This window comes from Chinchilla lanigera, unplaced genomic scaffold (assembly GCF_000276665.1).
Source record: "Chinchilla lanigera isolate Chin_1 unplaced genomic scaffold, ChiLan1.0 scaffold00004, whole genome shotgun sequence".
Lineage (NCBI taxonomy): Eukaryota > Metazoa > Chordata > Mammalia > Rodentia > Chinchillidae > Chinchilla > Chinchilla lanigera.
This window is the reverse complement of record NW_004955405.1, coordinates 33,067,223-33,088,008: the sequence shown is the minus strand read 5'-3', so window position 1 is coordinate 33,088,008 and position 20,786 is coordinate 33,067,223. Positions and strand designations below refer to the sequence as shown.

The 20,786-nt window shown below is 38.2% G+C and overlaps 1 protein-coding gene across 1 annotated transcript in view; it reads right to left on the bottom strand.

Moving 5' to 3' along the window:
• Positions 1–20,786, bottom strand: part of Nedd1 (neural precursor cell expressed, developmentally down-regulated 1) — a 43,017-nt gene that overhangs the window by 21,742 nt on the left and 489 nt on the right. The window contains exons 2-6 of the mRNA XM_005374503.2: positions 19,729–19,882; positions 19,455–19,598; positions 15,932–16,026; positions 11,494–11,610; positions 7,510–7,650 (exon numbers count right to left, since the gene is read on the bottom strand). Of these exons, the coding sequence (XP_005374560.1) occupies positions 7,510–7,650; positions 11,494–11,610; positions 15,932–16,026; positions 19,455–19,590 (489 nt within the window). The 5' untranslated portion in view covers positions 19,591–19,598; positions 19,729–19,882. The remainder of the gene's footprint in view (positions 1–7,509; positions 7,651–11,493; positions 11,611–15,931; positions 16,027–19,454; positions 19,599–19,728; positions 19,883–20,786) is intronic.

Below are 20,786 nucleotides of genomic sequence, written 5' to 3'. Positions count from 1 at the left end.
TCAACAATGAGTTGCAGCCAGAGTCTCCAGTCACTGCCCTAAACCTGTGGTCACCTTAGCTTCCAGCAGAACCACAAAACTGAGAATGCCTCAATAGGAACAATTAGCTCAAGCACAGCAGATTAAGCCGCAAGGACCTCTCCAATAAGGACTTCTCTGGAGCCATCGTACAAAACCAGAACTAAAGACAGTGGCCAGCAGACCCTGGCGCAGCTCAGCCGCTCTCATTCCTGTTACTGGGCCCCTGTCCTGTCCATCACAGCTGCATGCGCTTTAGCGCATCAAGCTCTGGTCCCCTCCCGTTTTCTCTTACTTTCTAACTCTGCCTAACACATCAACCTATCCCTCTCACTGACACATCCTTAAGTGCTTTTGAGAACAATTAGGAACATGCCTGGATCAAGCTGAAATTCCCATCTTCTCTTTAAGGGGGACACCCTGAAACCTGAATGATGACGAAATTTGTACCCAATGACTTATGACTTTGTGTTTAAACTTAGAAAAACTTTCCTTTTGCACAAATAAGAAAATATATTTATGTTACATATATTTATTTTCTAATACAGTAACTTTATAGTACCAAGATATATACATAAATATGAATGCACACAAATACATGTATGTAGTCTGAGTCCATCCCTCCCTCTCTTGATTTCCAGGGTCTTAATTCAAAAGCACTAACCTATCACCTAAGCTAATACAGTTACCTGATTTCCATTCTCAGTGGTTTATAATATATCCTTCATAGTATTGTAGCGATAACATCTTCAAAATGGAAATCTGAATTTCTGTTTAAAACAAAAATTTTAATTGAAGAATTCAGGGAAGCTAGTGGTTAAAATGGTGGCATGGGGAGGCGGGGTACTGCTCTTTAATACCCTCATCTGCATGTATTTGTGTAGAAGAGCAGGCCTGAGACATAAGAAAGTCCTGCTTACAGGCTGGTCCTTAGCTGGCATCTAGAAACTTGGATTTGGGAGGTATTCCCCCATCCCGATAGCAGTGGCTCACAGCATCTCAACTGTGCAAAAGGTAAGGTTTACGACCGAACACCTGGCTTTCTTTCTGTATGTACTATACAGAGAGGGTGCCAGTCTCCAATAAAAGCTCTGGCCAGTGCGTGTTTAAGGATTCTTTCCTGGGAGACAGTTCACACCCGTTACCACAATGTGAAGCTGGGGATATTAAGCACATGAGCTCTGCCTGGGCTTGGCAAATGACGATCTTCAAGCAAGTGGCTTTACCTGCTCAATACTTCGGATTTGTGAAGCAGCCCCGCAATTTCTCTAGGCTCTCAATCTCCCCTGTCTCTGGATCCTCTTTTCTCTAGAAGAGCAGGGCTTGCCCAGAGAGCTCCTTCGGAAGGAATGCCATCCTCCAGGAGCCTCTCCCTGAAGTCTCCCTAACCAGAGAAGATCCATCACTGAAGAAGAAATAACGGTTGTCACTACAATTCCTGGACTGACTTTCCACCTGTTCTTCCAGGGCCAGACACTTTCTGCGTAGCGAGACAGGCCCTGTTTGCAGAGCAGTTCAGGCCCTCACCTCCTCAGCACTTGTCACCACCTTCATGGGAAACCCAGGACCTCTGTCCCGGGCTATTGTCTGTTTTGTGGACCCATGTATCTCCCCCACAACTCCTTTACTCCCCAGGAAGTCCTCACACCTCCCACTTTCTCCCCTACCCACTTATTTTTTTTTTTTGCAGTATTAGGGAATGAACAACAACAAAAATCAACGATAGGGAAAAAACAAATCAAAAAACTAAAAGACCTGAAACTACATATTAAGTAAGTACACTATGTACTTAAGAATAGCAATATAGAATGACCAAGACATAGTCTAGTAAAATTATTGGATTTTAATGAAAAAAATAATCATCAGCTGAGACCAAAGTTGACAGTAACTCGAGTTCCTCACACAAAGAAACTGTGAGCCTACAACCAAGTGACTTTGAAAGAGAATTTGTATGCCGAAGGAAAATGTTAAAAGCAAAGGAGATGCACTCAAGGCAAGAATATTAAACTAAGGTACTATGGTAAACATAAAAATGCAGAAAATATCTAAACTTTTATGTAAACAGTGACATCAAACAGTATATGTGCAATCATTAAAAAGTAGTGCAGACTAATATAAACACACCTGAGATATAACAGTAATGAGAGAAAAGCAGGAAACAAAATTAGGCTAAGGAAACGATTACAGAAGGAAAATAGAGTCACGAGTGGAAATGCTACTTAAAAATGCCTTTCAAGTAACTTCCCATTTTAAAAAGCTGGAAGAAAACAATCAATCTATAAGAAAAAATACACACAGATACAGCTTATCTGCTTATTTTCTGCCCACATCAATTATAAAATTGCTCAAGAACAAAATATATAGGCTAGGCCAATACATACTAAGGAAATACACTGAGAATGAATCAATATTTTTATCCCAATATAAATTACACTAATACTTCTATATTAACCAAAACCGTTATTTTATAAAGCTTTGCATTCAATCAAAATTTTTTAGTATAAATTCAGGCATACACCTAAGAGCCAAGCAGACGAACCAAATTAGACTTAAATTCATTATTTTATTTGCAGTCCTAGGACTGAGCCCAGGACCTGGCGCACACTGGGCATGTGCTCTACCTCTGAGCTGAACCCTCAGCCCAAATCCACTCTCGACACAATAATTCTTTTAAAAATGTAATTAACAGTTACATTTATCAGATCTCTCAAGTAGGCTTAGTAACACAACATGTATACATAAAATACCAAACCTCTCATGTAATAAAAGTAAGAGGATTTAATGTGTATTTCATGATATTATATATAGAATCATTATGTTACACACAGAATCTCACCGGTTATATCTAAAATTCATTTTTTAATCTAAGGAATCAACAAAATGGATCTGCATTTTTAACTGCTTTGGAAAAGGGCACAGTTTGAGAAAGGCAGCACAAGTTAATCTATGTGAGCACCTAAGCTGAGAAACTGACCAAAAACTGACATGCAATTATAAGCAAGAAAGTCTGTCAGCCCCGGCAGACGCAGAAGCAGCAAGGCCCTTTTTCACTCCGGGAAAGACACTGCGAGCTACATGAAACTAATAGCTTCAACTCAGCTCAGACATTTCAAAGTAAGATTCTAAATATATTCCGGCAATCTCATTTCTAATATGAAATTCAGTCTGATGTGGATTCACTGGGACTCCAAGGATTTGTCACTTTCACTAAGAAACCAACTTGATCATTATTAAGTATTTCAAATCACAGACACAAAAATAAGAAAAATTTCAATTTAATCATGATTGTGTTCTAACTACTGTTTTCTCAATAACCCAACACAGAAATCAGGCTGAAAAAAAGTGTACCTGAATTCAAAATGTCAACTTTTGATGGACTTGAAATTTTCATGAACACTGTTTAAATTTAAGAAGTTTATGTTTTGAAATCTTAGTATTTTTTCAAATGAATGATCAAGTAGCAACCCTGTGCTTTTGATCAACAATAGATAAGGTGCAACTGAACTGTTTTTAGAAAATTACTTTTAAAATACTTCAAATATTTCATTCATGTAAAAGGAATGCTTTAGTATACAGAATCATAAAACTCAGAACTTTCCTCAGTAAGAAAATTGGGACTGCATCCTCACATTTAAAGAGGCCAACTCCTACTTCCAAACCCACATATCTGTTTTAATGGTGTATCAGAGGGAAATGAATACATTCTTATGTTCTCAAATAAGCCTAGGACATGAAGTACGATTACTGGGCCAAGTTGCAACAGGTAAACTAGTATGGGTGTGGAGGGAATGCGTGAAACCTAAAGATGTTCAAATCAGTCCAGTAAAGTAAATCATAAAAGCTGTTTCCATGGACTGGTATAATCCTTCACTGAACATTCACAATAGCCGCTAATAACACCACTGACCTCTTACGATACATTCAGGACTGTGACCAATTTCAGTATCTCCTTTAGCCATTTAAAAAATGTCAAAAACATATTATTATTCTCAATTGGCAGATGAGGAAAGGGAGGTGGAGAGTTAAGTGACTTGCTCAAGTTCATACAGCTAGCTAAGCGCTTTACCCTAGAGCACACCCAAGAAATGCGAGACCTTCCATGAAAAGCTATACCCGAAGATCCTACCCGAAGAAGTGCAGATACCCGAAGAAGTGCAGATGACCGAGGAGGACAGGATGCACAGGAAAATCTCAAGTTCTGGCTTATCTAACCTTGGACAAGAGATAAGCTTTAAGCATTACTGTTTTTCTAAACTGGAAGATAAATTTGATTCAGTTCTCCTGTGTGAAATGCTCAATGAAAATTCTTTTAAAATCAACAGCACAGCAATCTATCACCTAGAATTTTAAAAAATATTTCTTTATGTTGTGAAAGAGATACAAGTAAACTGTAGACTTTTGCATTAGGTGACAAGAGAATACTACAAAGTTCTCAGAAGCTCTGGATCCTCAAATACACATTCTTACACAGCCATTCCTGAGCCAGAGAGACCCAAAAGGAAGCTCTGCTACCGCTCTAGAAGATGTCATCTTCAAAACCGTTAAATGTTCTGTGCTCTGAAAGTCCTAGAATCTCATTTTCTCAACTGTAAAAAAGGAATTAACACATCCCCACAAACTGGTAGCAAAGCTTGAAGGACAGAATGTAATGAAAAATCAATGATCACAGTGCTTAAAATACAATAAATGGTAATAATTTCTTTCCAAATCCTCTCACTACCTACATCCTGTTCCCTTCCCTACCCCAGGTCAGAATGACTTGGACTTTTTCTCACGCTGCCATTGAGACATGGTTCCCTCTAAAATGTTGTTCCTGACTTCTTAAATGGCTCAGATACCCTCCCTTTTATGTTCCCTTGGACCCCTGCAGTTTACCACTTTCCTAATACATCGTTACTTTAACTGCCCACTTACTTGCTTATGCTACTACTAGAACGTAAACGATGTCTCATTCAAAGCCATACCCACAGCATTAAACTAGTGCTTGCAACATAATCAGCATTCAGTAAGATGCTAAATTATATGAATCAATGAAAAAATAAGGGATGGGTATACTTCTTAAAATTCAGTAATTTCAATTAAATCTTTAAAAGGTAGTAAAAAGTAACAAGTAGTAACATCTAAAGTGTCTTTCTTAATAAATTCCAAAGGTGAGTGTAAGCAGAATAAAAAAAGGAAAGTAAAAACAGTAAGTTCTGTCTGTAATATGCATGGACTACAGAAATAAAACATTATGAATTAGTAGAGCCTAAGTTTAAAATTTCCAACATAAATAGAAAGTTTGGCCCACATAAGCCATGAATAACTTCTGCCAATTCAATAAGATTAAAAAAATAAACTCACCAAAAACTCTTACAATTACTATTATGCCTGGTATTGAAATGTGAATGTTCCTGAATTTGGGAACAAAACAAAGATACCCACTACCCCCACATCTATGCAACCCTGGACTGGAGATCCTAGTCAATGCAACAAAGAAAAACAAAATGTGTAAAGACTGGAAAGTAAAAAGAAAAAAAAGATTATTATTTACAGATAGTGTGATAGCATATAAATTGCAAAATGTACAAAAATAAAAAAATCTATAAAACTACTAACGAAATTTAGCATGTTCCTAGGTAAAAGGGTGATATTCAATACAAACTGCATTTCTGTATACCAAGTCACAGAGTAGTGAAAAATAAAATTTAACAGGAAAGAATACAGTTTATAATACACTATCAAAAATCCAATACCAGGTAATAAATCCACCAAAAGATAATACAAGATTTCTACAGCAAAACAACAAAACACTGCTGAGAAGAATTAAAGAAGGTTTATATAAATGGAAAAATTATACCAGATTCAAAGATTTAAAAAATCAATATTGTTAAGATAGTTCTTCTTAAATTGGTCCACAGACCTGATATAATCCAACACATAAATCTTGAAGAACACATTAAAACTACAGCAGATAGTATCTTAAAACTTAAGACAGGCAAGATTCTTCAAAACAACATACACAAAAAAGGAAATATAAAAGAAAAGAATGATACAAAGAACTTTTGTTGGATGTAGCAGCAAGGCAGAACACACTTGCAATCCCAGCTACTTAGGGGAATGAGACAGGAAGATCACAAGTTCAAGTTTGACACTCAATTAATTAAAGTCTGATTAGTGTCCCTAAGTGGTTTCCAAAACAGAAGCCAAATATTATGTCTATCTTTCAATGTCTTTTAGAAAGTCTTTATTATACTTATCTTCCTAATCTTTTCTCACATCGATCCAACACAAAAGTGATGTACTTTCCTTTCTCAATTTTATCTGTGTGATTTCCTCCATATACAATACTCTCCTCCAAAAGTTCTGTACTAGCCAATTAAAAGCTTGTATCATCTCTACTTATATATTCACACACTTATTACACATGTTTTCCTCTTATGGTAACATACTGAAAACAAAGAAACAAGCCACCATTCTAACTATAATGCTGACACATTAAAAGCTAACCCTAAATACATTCGCATCCAATAACTGGCCAAGGGTCCAGTCTATACTTTCATAGTCAAAGCAAAGAAGTCAATTAAGCATTAACTCAGCTGAAATCCTCCCTTCTTCAATTTTCCCTATTTTATTCTGAAAGCTTTCTCTCCACTGTTCTGAATCACTGTAAGCCTCTCATGCATTATCACTCATAATATCATTTATATGCATATCTCCTTTTTCCTAACACATAAAGCAGGGCTTTTTCTTGTTGACTTACTATTCATTACATTTTCCTTCAATACTAAATACTATTCGAATGATTTTAAAAATTGCTTTCCAACAGTGAAGAATTTCCGTATTTTATCTGATAATAGTTATGGCCAAAGTGATTGCAAGAAAAAGGATTAAAAGAAGATACCTTATTGGAAATTTCTGTAGACAATCACATAAAAGTAAGCCAAGAATTACATTTCTTAAGAAACTTTTCAGTCTTTAAAAGAATTTTTTACAGGCTAAGTGTATACAAAGGAAAATATTTGAGTAATTTTTCTTTTTAAAGCTTCCCCACTCCACAATTAACCTGAAATATATGAATAAGTCAATTATCATATGCTGAAAAAAACCAAAACCACACCAATTACTTTCTGCCTTACCTCAGGTCTATGCAATGGAATTTATTAACGAGTATACATCTTGTAGCTAACACAGTTTGCAGTATGCAAGACCTCTATGACAGGAATGCCACAGAAAGATTAATATCCCTGTTTTAGGCTTAACTAGCTGCATTTTGTTAAGTATACTAGGAGGATGCCACTCAATTATAAAATCAAACTCAAGTAAGCACCCTAATCTAAAATATATTAGCTTACTTCAACGTTTCTCATAACACCATTAAAAATTAGCTACAAGTTTTTCAAGCCAGCTAAATACAAATCTAAAACATTTAAAAGCTTAAACTAATTGTCACATATAAAATAATTCAAAATCTATCTTATCGACTTTACTTTGAATAAACATATACTGTACCTGGTTACTACCATGGCCAAAAGGCGTACTAGATATATTAGTGGTTATACTGTGTAAAATAATTTCACCACTAAGAGATCCAGAAGCAATGTAGCAATCATTCCAATTATATGTTACACAAGTTACTTCATCTTTATGATCCTGAAAGACAGAAAACCCAGGTAAATACAGTGCCCTATAACCTTCAAACAGCCCATTTTCATATAGTAAGTGTTACACTTGTCACACTTGTAAGTGTAGTATCCACTTAAACATTTCCCTCTAAAAGTTACTCAGATGAGGGGCTGGGGATTTAGCTCAGTGGCACAGCACCTGCCTGGCAAGCGCAAGGTCGTGAGTTCGATTCCCGGTACCAGAGAAAAACCAAAAAAAAAAGTTACTCAGATGAGTAAGAAACTATATAAGCAACCCCAAATTCTCTCAGGAAACAGATTCCCTTTTCAGACTCACATTAAGGGTCCCAGTGCTCTGAAACAAGAGACAGCGTAAAAGGCTGATTAGCTAAGCGTCTACCTGAAAGGACTCACTCCTGCTGACAAGTAACATTCACTATGAGCTATTGGGAGAGTGCCTGCCCTTGAGAGTATTACAGTTCACCTGAGAAGACAAGACATTTAAATTAACATGAAAAGGATGAACAAATGCTCAATGAGTGGGAAAGAAAAGTGTCAGAGAAAAGAGAGGTATCAGTGTGAACCGATTTGGCAGAGGAAGGAATAAGGTTTGAGTTCAGCCTTAAAGAAAGGACAAGAGGTAGGTCAGGAAAAGGACAAAGACACCAGACATCGCAAAACGGAATACAGGAAGAACCAAACGACCATACAGCTGCTGCCTGCATTCACTGAGCGCCTGTGAGTGCACGGAGCTTCCTAATTACTATGCGATCCTTTGAAACTCCCCAGTGACAGAGTCATTTTGCCCACATACAGATGAGGTACATACAGGTTAGGAAACCTGTATCTGCTCCATAACTGCTAAGTGATGGAGCCAAGATGCATTTCAGGTGAAGCCCCAAAGCCTACGTCCTCCCAGCTACAAGACTGCCTCTCAAATCTAATGAGAACCTGCTTTGAGGAAATCAAAGTATTGGGTAGGTATGTATACATGTACGTATGTATCATTTACTTATTATTTTAGTACTGGGTTTTAAACTGAGTTCAAAGTACTATTTCTCAACATCAAAGTAGAGATATCTAGAAGGAACACATAAGTGATCGGGATCAGCAGGAGTTCTGAACAGTTTAGTGTCAGATCTTAAGATAAACAAAGACTGGTACCTAATAATTTATGTAATATCAAGAATAGAAGCTGTGCTATCCACGTATAATAAAACTTTTTCCAATGTCTTCAAACATTTTCAAAGGTGCTCCTTTCCTAAATCAAAGATACAAATACCTGAAAGAGAGGGGCGTCTGGTAAGAAGAAAAAAAGGAATAATGAATATTTTGTGCACTGTACCCATTTGCGGAATTAAGAATTTGGGGTTCAATATAATTTCTATGGCTTTACAAAGGGGCAGGTGTCTTCCTAATCCCAACTGTGGAAAATGAGTGATTCAGTGAACATTTACTAACCACATACCAGAAACTGTGCTACCAGCAGAGAGAAAGCTGGAGAGAAAATATCCAAAGGCAAAAACTAAGACATCTCATTATCACCACTGGTCAGTCAAATTCTTCTTAATTGAATGAATGAGGCAACAAAGCACTCTGAGAATCTCAAACAATAAGACCAAAAAAACATTAAGAAGACAAAACAGAAACGGTATAACTTGGAACGCTTAAGAAGTGCAAGCAAAAAGAAGATGCAATGCAGGGAGACAGAGTATGTGGAGCTCTTAAATATGTAAAAAAATGACTAGCAACTCTAATCGCTTCTCAACATTCTAGACATGCCTTATTCAAAGTAGGTACATCCCCCTAGGTAGCTTTAATTCAAGTATTTCATAAGGTAAAAGACTAGTGAATAGTATCTGTGCTTGCACCTACCATCTGTCCTTGCTAGTTAGCTGTTTGATCCAGCACGAGGTCTTTAACATCATTTTCTCTACCTGTACACAGAAATAATGCTCCCTGTCCTGCAGAGTTGTTACAGTTGAGACCTAAAGGCGGCCCAAAGCCTCATCTGTGTAGAAGGTGATCCGCGTTATGGGGCTGTACAGGTGACTTGCTGTCAGGTGAGGTCTGGCGAGAAGAGGAGGATCACGGGGGCGTGGCGGGGAAGGGTACCTCTCCCTCCCTCCCGGACCCTCCCTTTTACTCTGACACCTGGCTGCCACAGGAGTGAGCAGCTCTCCTCGCCAGCCCTTCCTCCATGCCTCCCTGCCTGCAGCCAGCCAACGAGGGACTACAACAGGAGCCAAAAGACACCGCCCTTCTTCTGTATTGTGGGAGTCAGTGATTTCGTCCCAGCAAGGAGCAAAGTGACCAAAACACTGTTGTGATAAGAAAAATAAACCTTTGTAAGTACAATGGCTGGCATTTCAAAGAATGCACCGAAGCGAACCATTCTCATTAGTGACAACTTTTCTTTCTTTTGACCATTCATAACCATGTATATTTTCGCTCTGTCTGTTTTTCAGCACAGACAAGGACCATGCACTCTTTTCCTCCCCATCACTGTAAATCCAATGTCCTCCACAGCATCAGAAACACGTAGGTCCTAGGCAGCTCTTGGTTAAACGGATCTCCACTTCAAAGGGCATGTCCTTGAGTACTTTTCCTCCTGTTCCTACTTTCTCAAGCCAGAGGGCTGGTCTGACACTGCACAGACCCATAGTACCTTTCCATAGTCATTTATTCCACAGCAGAAATCTTACAATTAATACTCTTACAAGTTTAACTATACTTAAAGTGATGTACTTCCAAGGGTTGTATTTAAGCAGCAATTATAAGATTGTTTTTCAATTCAGGTGAACAGAAAATCAATCTTCAACATACCACTTCTCTAGTAAGAATTAACTCAATGACATTAAGACATGCAACAAAAATGATGTCTGGTACTTGCTACAAAATGATCTGGAGGTGGAACTATTCGTAAGGAGGTGAGGGCCTGGCCAGAGGCTGGGCTGGTCATCACTGACCCCAGACAATGAGTACACGAGAGACAGGTGAAAGGCAGCCTTTTCTCTGATGCGCATGTTTTTATGTGTACAAACATACAAAATGTTTAACCACTTTACATCAACCTTTTTAAATAGCAGAAAGTGAAAATTTTTAAAAGATAAACCTGTAAACATTAAAAGATAAAATGATTAAAAGTAGAATTCTGAAAAAGTCCTAACTACAGACTTTCTTGAGATGAATATTTTATTTTCTGAAACTGCCAAAAGCTAACTAGGCCAGCTGTGGTGGCGCACACTTGTAATCCTAGCACTCAGGAGGCTGAGGCAGGAGGATCGTTGTGAGTTTAAAACCAGCCTGGACTACAAACGGAGCTCAAGGCCAGCCTGAACTGCACATTATAACCCTGTCTCAAAAAGACCAAAAAAAAAAGCTAATTAAACATTAATTTTAATTAGTAAATTATTCTAGGAAATATTTTCATTACCAAGTAGAAAATACATATGCAAAAATAACACAAAGAGCAGCAGCCAAAAAATTTTACAGAACTCAAAAGTTAAATCCCCAGTACTACCTGGATTTAATACTATCATTCCACAACTATTTTCATTTTTCCAAAGTGCTTTTAAAAAATCCCTGATGACAACAAACCACAGTTCAGAAGAAACTGGAGGCAGCAGAGTAGAACTCAGCAAAAAAAACACGAAAAAGTTCCAACACTGACAATATGCATTAATAATATACACTATATGGAGGAAAAAATGACAAAAGAGTGTTTTTGGCTAAATAGTACCTTTACTTCCCTTAACCTCACTTCAATTTTGAAACACCTTAATTTTATTACAAAAGCTCAAAAACGTTTGGTAACTTAATACACTAGAAAATATCCATTCTATTACAGATTTAAAAGAAAAGCACTTACCGTAAGAGATCGATGAACTCTTTTTGATTTTAAATCCCAAATGTTAACAGTCTTATTTAGGCCTCCACTTGCCAAATACATAGATGTGGAATTTAAATCAACACATGTCTGCTGTTGCTGTTTTTAAAAAAAAAAAAAAAAAAAAAAGCTAATTTACTAGAGCCCAGTGATGACTATCATTTCCTCCAACAATAAGCACATGATAAATACAATAAAATTACATTCTGAATTACATACCACAAACATGCCAACACATACTAACAAATCACCAATGGTTTCCAGTCACACCTAGAAAATTGTGAAGATTCAGCTCTCATCATCCATGTGGATCCAACAGCTGGCAAAGGTCTCAATGAAACAAGGTCTTAAGGAAATCAGGTCAGCACTCTCTTCCACTGAAGGGTGGTGACAGGCAAAGCTTAGGCAACATCAGCAAGTCCTGACCTCCCAGCGGGCTTACTTAACATTTAATATAATATTTCCCCTCTATTAAACCTGTTCTTGTAGCTCCACAGAATATCTTAAAAATCAATCCCCAATTCAGAAAATGCTAGACGAGGGGCTTGTAAAGAACGTCTAGTTTACAGCTCTCATGTTATAGATGGGGAAAATTTTTAAGCAAGTCAAGATACTTGTCCTAAGTCTCTCAGTAAAACTCACCCTAAGAGGCCCACGTCTCAGTTATGCCACCAAAACCTGATGTCAGGGACTAGGGGGATGCTACTCAGTGGTAAAACATTGCAAAGCATGGATGAGGCTCTGGATTTGATCTCCAGCTCTATGTGAATAAATAAACAAACCGGACTTCACATTCTTCATCTGTAAGGTCACCATCCATCCAGGTTCTCGAAATAAAAATCCTAAATAATCTTTGATTCTTCGCTCTTCCTCCCCACAATCCATAAACTCTGATCTTAAAATAAACCCTGCATTACCCTTTACCTATAGCTACTACTTGTACTAACCCAAACCTTGCCAAACCACAGCAGCAGCACCCTACCCTAGAAGTAGAATCAGCACTCCTGATTCTGTTTCTGCTCCCCATACAGTATTCCACCTCTCATAAAGAACACTGAGTGAACTTTCAGAAATGTGAATCAGAGCCTCTTTCTCTCTCTACGGCTCTTCAGTAGCTTCCAGTCACATTTAGAATAAACTCCAAACCTGTTAGCCTGGCTTTCAGAGCCTTATTCTTCTCAGTCCCACCTCCCTCATCTCTTAACCATTTTCTTCCCCCTTCATTAATTCTCCAGCCATACTGACCTTTCATTCTGTAAACATAACAGTCTTATATTTGCCTCAAGGCTTCTACACAGCTGTGCCTGGAAGGCTAAGGTCCCTGAACCTTAGTTGGATGGCTTCTAGTCAACAGATAGCAACTCTTCAGGAAACCTCCCTTAGCCTCCTAGTGTAAGTTGCTACGGCAATATCTTATTTTAGTTCTCTGCATTACAAGTTACCAATATCTGGATGTTGTGGCTTACAGTTTATTCTCCTACCAGAATATCAGTTTCATTAAGAACCGTATCTACAGTCAATAAGTATTTATGAAGCAAATGGCTGAAATACAGAGGTTATCAAGTTCTTCACACAAGTATCAATGAATGTCACCTATCCGGTAGTGCCCTCAGTAAGTGTATTACACTACAGAGCACAGGGCTCCACGCGTTTCCCTATCCAACCAATGCAGGCGCTACAGAGCTACAGTAATTGTTCTCACCTACAGCTGAATGCCATGGGGGTGGTGAAGATCATGACTTAGTCTAAGTTAAAAGGCAAGCTACTACGTAGGTTTAGACATGTAACCCCCCATTTCTGGACGTATGCTACTCATCTGAGAAATGAGAGATGAGGGTTAGATCTACTGTTCTTACCCTGAGTTCATGAACCTCAAAAATATCTGCTCAAGATATTCTTAAGAGAGTAGATGGTTCCCCTCACACAGACCTGTTGGACTAGTTGACAGTAAATGTTTCTTCCAGCTCTGGACCAAGAATATCAACCAACACATTAAAAACTGCAGGATGCATATTTTATCAGTGTTTTAGCACAGCTGTTATAATTTTCTTATAGGTATCCTCGAAACTGACTCTGATCTAAAGACTAGTAAGATACACAATCAGAATGTCACCGCAAATCAGAACAGTTTTCTAAGAACTATCAAAATAACATTTAACAAATATAAAATAGAACAGTGCTTACCAAAGACATATACTATGGCATCAATTATCACAACTATAATTATTAAGGGCTCAGGATAAAATTGGCTTACTTACAACTGGCTTAGTTACAGCTGACTTATATTATGTGAATGTATTATTAATGTAGCTAATGAACTTAAATAATTAATAGAAACTGTGTGGTTATTACAGGAATCCTGTACCCCCAAGGGATAAGAAAGTGGTGGCGAACCTATGGCACGTGTGCTGCAGCCAGCTGTTTTGGCACTAAAAGCGCTAAAAGGTTCGCCATCACTGACATAACACAATGGGCAAAATTTTTAAAAATCTAAGAATAAGTTGGTCAAGTGTCTAGGCTATTTAGTAGCCCATAACATCTATTACAATATTGTCAATATCAATCTCTATACTTTAAAGAAGTAAAATACAAAATTATAAATAAACATGAACTTAAAGTTTCATTGTAATTTTAAAATAAGCAGGATGAACTCTTACTTTCCCATGCAGAAACGATCTAATTCCTCAAACAGCTCATGAGCTACAAGACTTGAATCTCATCCAAAAAAACAGTTACACAGTAATGTTACTAATTCTCAGTACAGGCTAAAGAACAAATGTTTACAAAATATTTTTATAAGTAAGTTACAAGAGATTCAAAATTAGAACTATAATAATCTCACTTTTATCCAGTGCATTCTGATGTGATTTCTTAAATGTGGGAAAGAGGGCTAAGAGTTATAGCAACTAATTAGTAATATTCATAAACTCCTTAGTATTATGTCACACTTGCAAATATCGTGTTAATTTTAAACATTAAAAAAGGTCCCCACTACTGATTCACTGATTTTAAGGCATGATGCACATAAATGAGGTAGTAGTGAAGAACAGCAGTGAAAGTAGAAGAAACTGTTTGACACTCATATGAAATGCCACTGTCGCTCCCCATATCCGACAGGATCCACAGATGACTAAGTTTGATCTACTCTCAAAAGAATACCGTTTGCTCATTACCAGGGACATTCTCCGCCTCAATCTTACTTAGCTCTATTTGAACAGGCAGCGTGCCCAAATTCCATTTCTGCCCTTTGCAGGCATTTTCGCCCAAGCCTCTATCTGTGGGAAGGAACTAAGTTTCAGGCCAATCCCACCTCCTATTTAATTTAGAAGACTGATAAAATCAGAAGTTCTCCAGGAAGTATGACTTTTAATGTTCGATAGCACACTAGGGTACCTAAGGCTGAAAACCATGTATTTCAAAATAGCTAGCAGAGAGATTCTGAATGTCCCAGTGCAAAGGAACAATAAATTTTACGGTAAAAGACATGCAATCAACCTGATCTGATCATTACACACTGCATTTGTATACATGCACCAAAATATCAAAATGTACCCCCAATATGTCAAAAACATTTAACTCTTAAACACTGCAAGTCCTTTTAAATTAGCTGAGCTTATATACTATTATTAAGCTGTTTTCCAAGTGGACCACCTTACCTATCACAGCATATAAAACTATGACTATTTATAATAATTTAAAGTCTGCTATGCAAATTTTGCCACTGAAGGACAAGTTACCAACTACCTGTAACCTTATATTCAGAACTTACCCTATTTTAAAAAGAAACAATTTCCAAGGAGTGAGAATGAAAATATAGAAGCCAGTATTACCCTGAATCACAGGGATTGACTCATACAAGAAAAAAGTAAAGAAACAATATGCAATGAGAGCTTCGCTTATGTGCCGTAGGAGCAAAGCTCACTTTGATAAAGCCATCCCATTCAAGGAGGGACTACGGGAGGTTCAGGCAGGCCCTGAATAGCAGAGGGACAGAATCTGCAGTACAGGGCTACCACCACACATGGGCATTTTGCTGCCTGTCCTGAGTCCAAGGTCACTGAGAGTAGTTCCATCATTAGGGTTCATATGGTGAGACCAAACTAACAGCCTAGGTACTGCAGAGTTCTAAGTCAGGAAGCAACAGGATCCCATCTACAAAGAGGCATGAAAAAGCAAGTGCCTCATTAATGAAATCCAAGTCCTCAACTGCTCCCCTAGGATGCGTATATTGTACCTAAAGACGTTTCAGTGAGCACACATAACTTACCTTTAAGTGTTAGAGTATCATTTTGAATTTAGGTTAAGAATGATGCTTCCAAGCACCTTTACTTTTAATTACAAGCACCACAATACACAAGCAATTGCCACACAGGCAGAACTAAGATTCTAAATGAAAATTTAAAAAATAAATAAAACTTACCCCTTCAGCAAGCTCCAAAAGTGGAACAGGCTTACATTTGCAGCTTGAAACTACTATTTTGTCACCACTGGAAGATGCTGTTACTAGAAAGTTATCTAGATGAAGAGTTATGGAACATCAAACAATCCATGAACATCTACAAGCACTAGACTTTCATTATAAAAATGCAATCACACAAGTAAACGCTGAGAAGACAAGCCAGTGAATATAGCTTATACATTAGCCTTCCAAAATGGCTCCGGTTACTAATTACTAATTCCCTTTACTACTGCGACTGCGGGAAAGAACTAGCCCTCCTGGCTGGCTTATCACTTGAAAGCTATTTAACCCACGTGAAATACTACTCCATTTTCAGGGTAGGCCAGAAGGTCTAATTTTATCCATCAAGAATGAGAGTATGATGAAAGTAGCATCAGCAAATATCAATCAGTCTTTTCATCTACCAAAACTGCTCAAGATACTTATTTATTAATCCAGTGCTTGCTAACGATTTAAACAAGGAAGCGAATATTGCACTAGTCAGTTTTTCCACTAAAAAAAAAAATGAAATCTCTTATTTTCTCAGGACTGGAATTTTTGTGACAGTATATCTCAAACTTACGTGTATTAGAAATGAATATAACAATAACTATAGTCAATATACATAAGTGTAGTTAAATAAATGTCAGGGAAGAGTTATATTTTAGCTTTATTTTAAATTAAATATAACAAAAATTTCACTTAATTTTACCTTATTTACAGAAAATATCTGGAGTAATCAGTAAACCTAAGACAAACCAAGTATTTTTAAATTAAAACGATGATATAATACAATAAAGAAAAAGAATCTGGGTGTTTTTTTGTTTTTAAAGCATAATTTTGAGAAGTATAACAAATACCGTAAGTTTAAATCCTACGCTGTTGAGCACGCAAAATCTGTGCATAGAAGCAGTGGAGAGAAGCTGATCAGATACTGAATTCTACCTGCACTACTTCAGGGTAGCTGTATAACATTCAGATATTGTGTGAGTAGACCATGGACTTTAAGTTTATTGTATGATTCAAACAAAATCATTTTTACCTAGTGCTATAGTTTGTGTCTAGATGTCCCCCCAGAAGCCTCATGGGGTCATGGGGTAGGCTTCTAGACTTTGCGATTGATCCGTGGTCTAATGCTGGGGTTAAGGGTATGAGTGCTACACCCACCCTGGGGTGGGCAGCCTGCATACAATGTAAGGGAGGGAAAAAAGCTTGCTCTCCCCCGCACCTCCCTTTTGCTCTTGTTGCTTTTCCTGTGTTGGCCGCTGTAAACTGTTGCCCTCTGCCATGTGCCAGCCTTGGAGCCAGCTGAGTATGGACTGAAACCTCCACAAACTGTGAGATAAATAAACCTCTCCTTCCTTAATTCGGGGCATCAGGTATTTTGTCCCAGCAATGAGAAAAAAGTAACCAAGATACCTAGGTAGTATAAAACTGTAGTACAGGGCTGGAAAAAAAAAGCATTTCCCTTGTTTCCTTGGCTTCTTTACCACAGAAAAGGACTAAAACATGATAATACAATGGGGTAAGAACTTTTTAAATGTGTCTTGGAGTTAAAGTGAGCTCAGGGCCTGTCTGAACTGTATAGCAAGACCCTGCCTCAAAAAAACGACAGACATAAATAAACAAACAAACAAACAGACATGACAAAAATGAGAACACCACTTAAAGAAACCAAAAATCAAAACAAAAATATTAGCTTCCCGGGCACCTTACACTAATCTCATTCTTGGAATCTACGCTACAAGGACCCCAAGGTGCTGGGTTTACGAATGCTTTGGTCTTCAGTAACTAACTACCCATAGAAGAGATCAGAACTTGTCAGGAATATGACTACCTGAAGGCTGTCAGTGCACATCCATGCAGACATGAGATGATACAGAAATGGAGCACATTACAATAGTCACACAACACTAACTCACAGCCACGTTAGTTTGGTGATAGACCATTAAGTGACATACCAGTAAATGTCGGTTCCTGGTACAAAAATAAATCAAAAATACTAAATCTTATTAAGAAGTGCTCCTTGTCTCTTATAAGGTAATAGAAAAAATTAAGCTCTAAGCGTAATGAAAATCTAGAAATAGAAGGCAGCAAGTTCATGCATCTACCAGTCTTTAAAATATTATCTCTACTACTACTACTAAAATATCTATCTCTATGTATTTAAGAATTCATCAAAAATGTAGTCACTTCCCCCTAAGCTTGACCAGCAGAGCAACAAAGTATTTCATTACTTTAATATACAATCAAGGAACTAAGTAAATTAAATTCAAGAAGAAAAGTTGTCATTTTTGTTATATATTTGGTATCGATATTTGTCATAGAAAGTTTAAAGCTTTAATTTTTTTTATATTTTCTTTAATCAGGAAGTAGAATGTTAATATTCTGGTACTGTTAAAACTTAATTTTTGCTAAAATAGTGTATGTGCTTCACACAAGAATAATTTCTTTTTTTTGGTTTTGTTTGTTTGTTTGTTTTTTGTTTTTTTTCCGGTACCGGGAATGGAACTCATGACCTCGCGCTTGCCAGGCAGGCGCTGTGCCACCGAGCTAAATCCCCAGCCCCAAGAATAATTTCTAACACACCAATTACCCAGGACTTCTTCATAGAGTCATGACAGTGCAGTGCTATATAAATACAGGAGTTGTTCTGAACTGGGGGTAATTCTCACAATTCTGAAGACATTTTTGGTTTCATACAGTAGTAGAAAGTGCCGTGAAAAAAAGACAAAATTGGGTAACTGAACACTGGGTAGTTGGTAAAAGGCTACTTTCAGTAGGCCAAGACTGGGAGCTACAGGCAACTAGTGGGTAGGAGCCAGGAAAGCTGCTCAACGCCCCACCATGCACAGGAAAGCCCCTGCAGCAAAGAATTGTCAGAACTAAAATGTCCATATTGTCAGGGTGAGAAACAGGATTCACTCACCAGACCAGGGGGGATATTAGAAAAGCTTAGGGAAATTCAATGTATGCAATTTCACGGTATCTGTCTAAGAAATGATGTTTCCATTATGTATAGAAAGAGAAACACAAACAGAACATCAGTAAGATGGGGATGCAGGATAATTTTTTTTATCTCTTGCCATCTTATTTCTCTTTTATTAGTTTGTACATCAGATTCACAAATATCCAAATACAAATGCCAAACCTCATTTCTAAACTTTTAGAAGTTTCCCTGCCTGCCACAAACTATTACGTTCCATTTGGTTCCATAATGAATTCTTGATAGGACAACAAATTTATAGTCTGGATCTAGAAACTAAAATACGATTTTTGTAAAAGCACTGTTTCTGAATAAGGTGGGTAGCAATTAAATTTTTTGCAAAAAAAATCAACAGAGAAAATCAAAATGCACTCACATGTACTATTTTCCAAAATTACTATTTCACCTTACACAGTAGCCAAGTAAAATACACTTCTCATCATGTGTCATATGCAAAAATTTCACTGGTACTAGTTGCAGTGCCAAGTAAAAGTGGTTACTTTAAAAAAAAAAGGATACTATTGCTGCTCCAACATATTGAACTAATTCCATGTGGTGATGTGTGTGGGTTGAATTTATCCACCAATGTCATAGATGAAGCATCCCATATTTTAATATCATCTCCCGACGAAGCAAATCTGAGGTTTTCCTGCATGGTTGCACCTACAAAAAGTTTCGAACAATGTATCTTAAAAACAATTAAGGGACAACCAAAAAAAGAAAAAAGTTGAAGCATCCAATATAAAACAAGTGGCTCTACCTGCCTTTGTTTTATTCCACACAGTGTACTTACCACAAAGTAGTTGGAATGATCTTTCTAAAGCGTAGGCCAAATCACATATTCTTAGTTGATCCCCAAGGCAATTATAAGAATATCCAACCGTCTTAGCTTGCCTTGTAGTTCAGACACGTAATTCTGACGTGATGATTTCACAACCCAAGGCAGTCTGGAAGACAGAAGGCAAGGAAGCCACTCTAGGGAGACACTTTGAAGAGTAACAAGTAGTACCGACAGATAACAGGGGAGGAAAAAAATGCTCAAAAATACATGGCAGAAAGGACTTAGAAATATATCTCGCCAGCGACTCCTAGCACGGAATGTCCAAGAGTACTACCCGGCAACAGCAGTATCACAGACAAGTTCTGCAAGTCATCAACAGAGCATCACATTTGTGTTTAATATGCTCTGATTCAGAGGGCAAGTTAGGGGCATGATAAATTATAGGAATCTTTCATTCTCGAGACCAATTGTTGAGTCTGTTTGTTTATACAGAAGCTAAAACACTGAACCAGAACACGGACTCAAACGCTTCATTATGCTTTTATCAAATAAGCATGGTGCTACTCAAAGCCGCGAAGGTCACCTGTTGAAATGCAGACCCACAGCGCTTGCACTCGGTAACGGAGACATCTGTAACACGCGCCCTCGGGGTTCCCCGCGAACCACCGACGCGCGGCGGAGGCGGACCTTAAGGCCAGTAAACAAACGCGAGCTGCGGCGGCCACCGCCGTGGATCTTACACCTTGTCACTGGGCAAGGTGGCGCAGTGGGCGGATCCCCGAAGTCAGGGTTCAGAAAACCCGAGTTCCAAAGTGTCCGCCCCAATGTAGCTGATGGCAACTGTGGCGGAGTGCTTTTGGGATTCCTTCTCCGCACGGGCAGCGGGGAGAGCGGCCCTTTCCGCCTACCTAACGGAGAGGGGCGACCTGGGTGTCTCGGGGCGGCCGGGACCCCCACGGCGGGGCACGCGGGATAGAGCCGGCGGCCGGGAGACAATGGGCGCCGCGCCCCGCTGCCAAGTTCTCCACGGCCGCGGCCGGCGCCCGCCCGCCGGGGGCTCCGCACCGTCA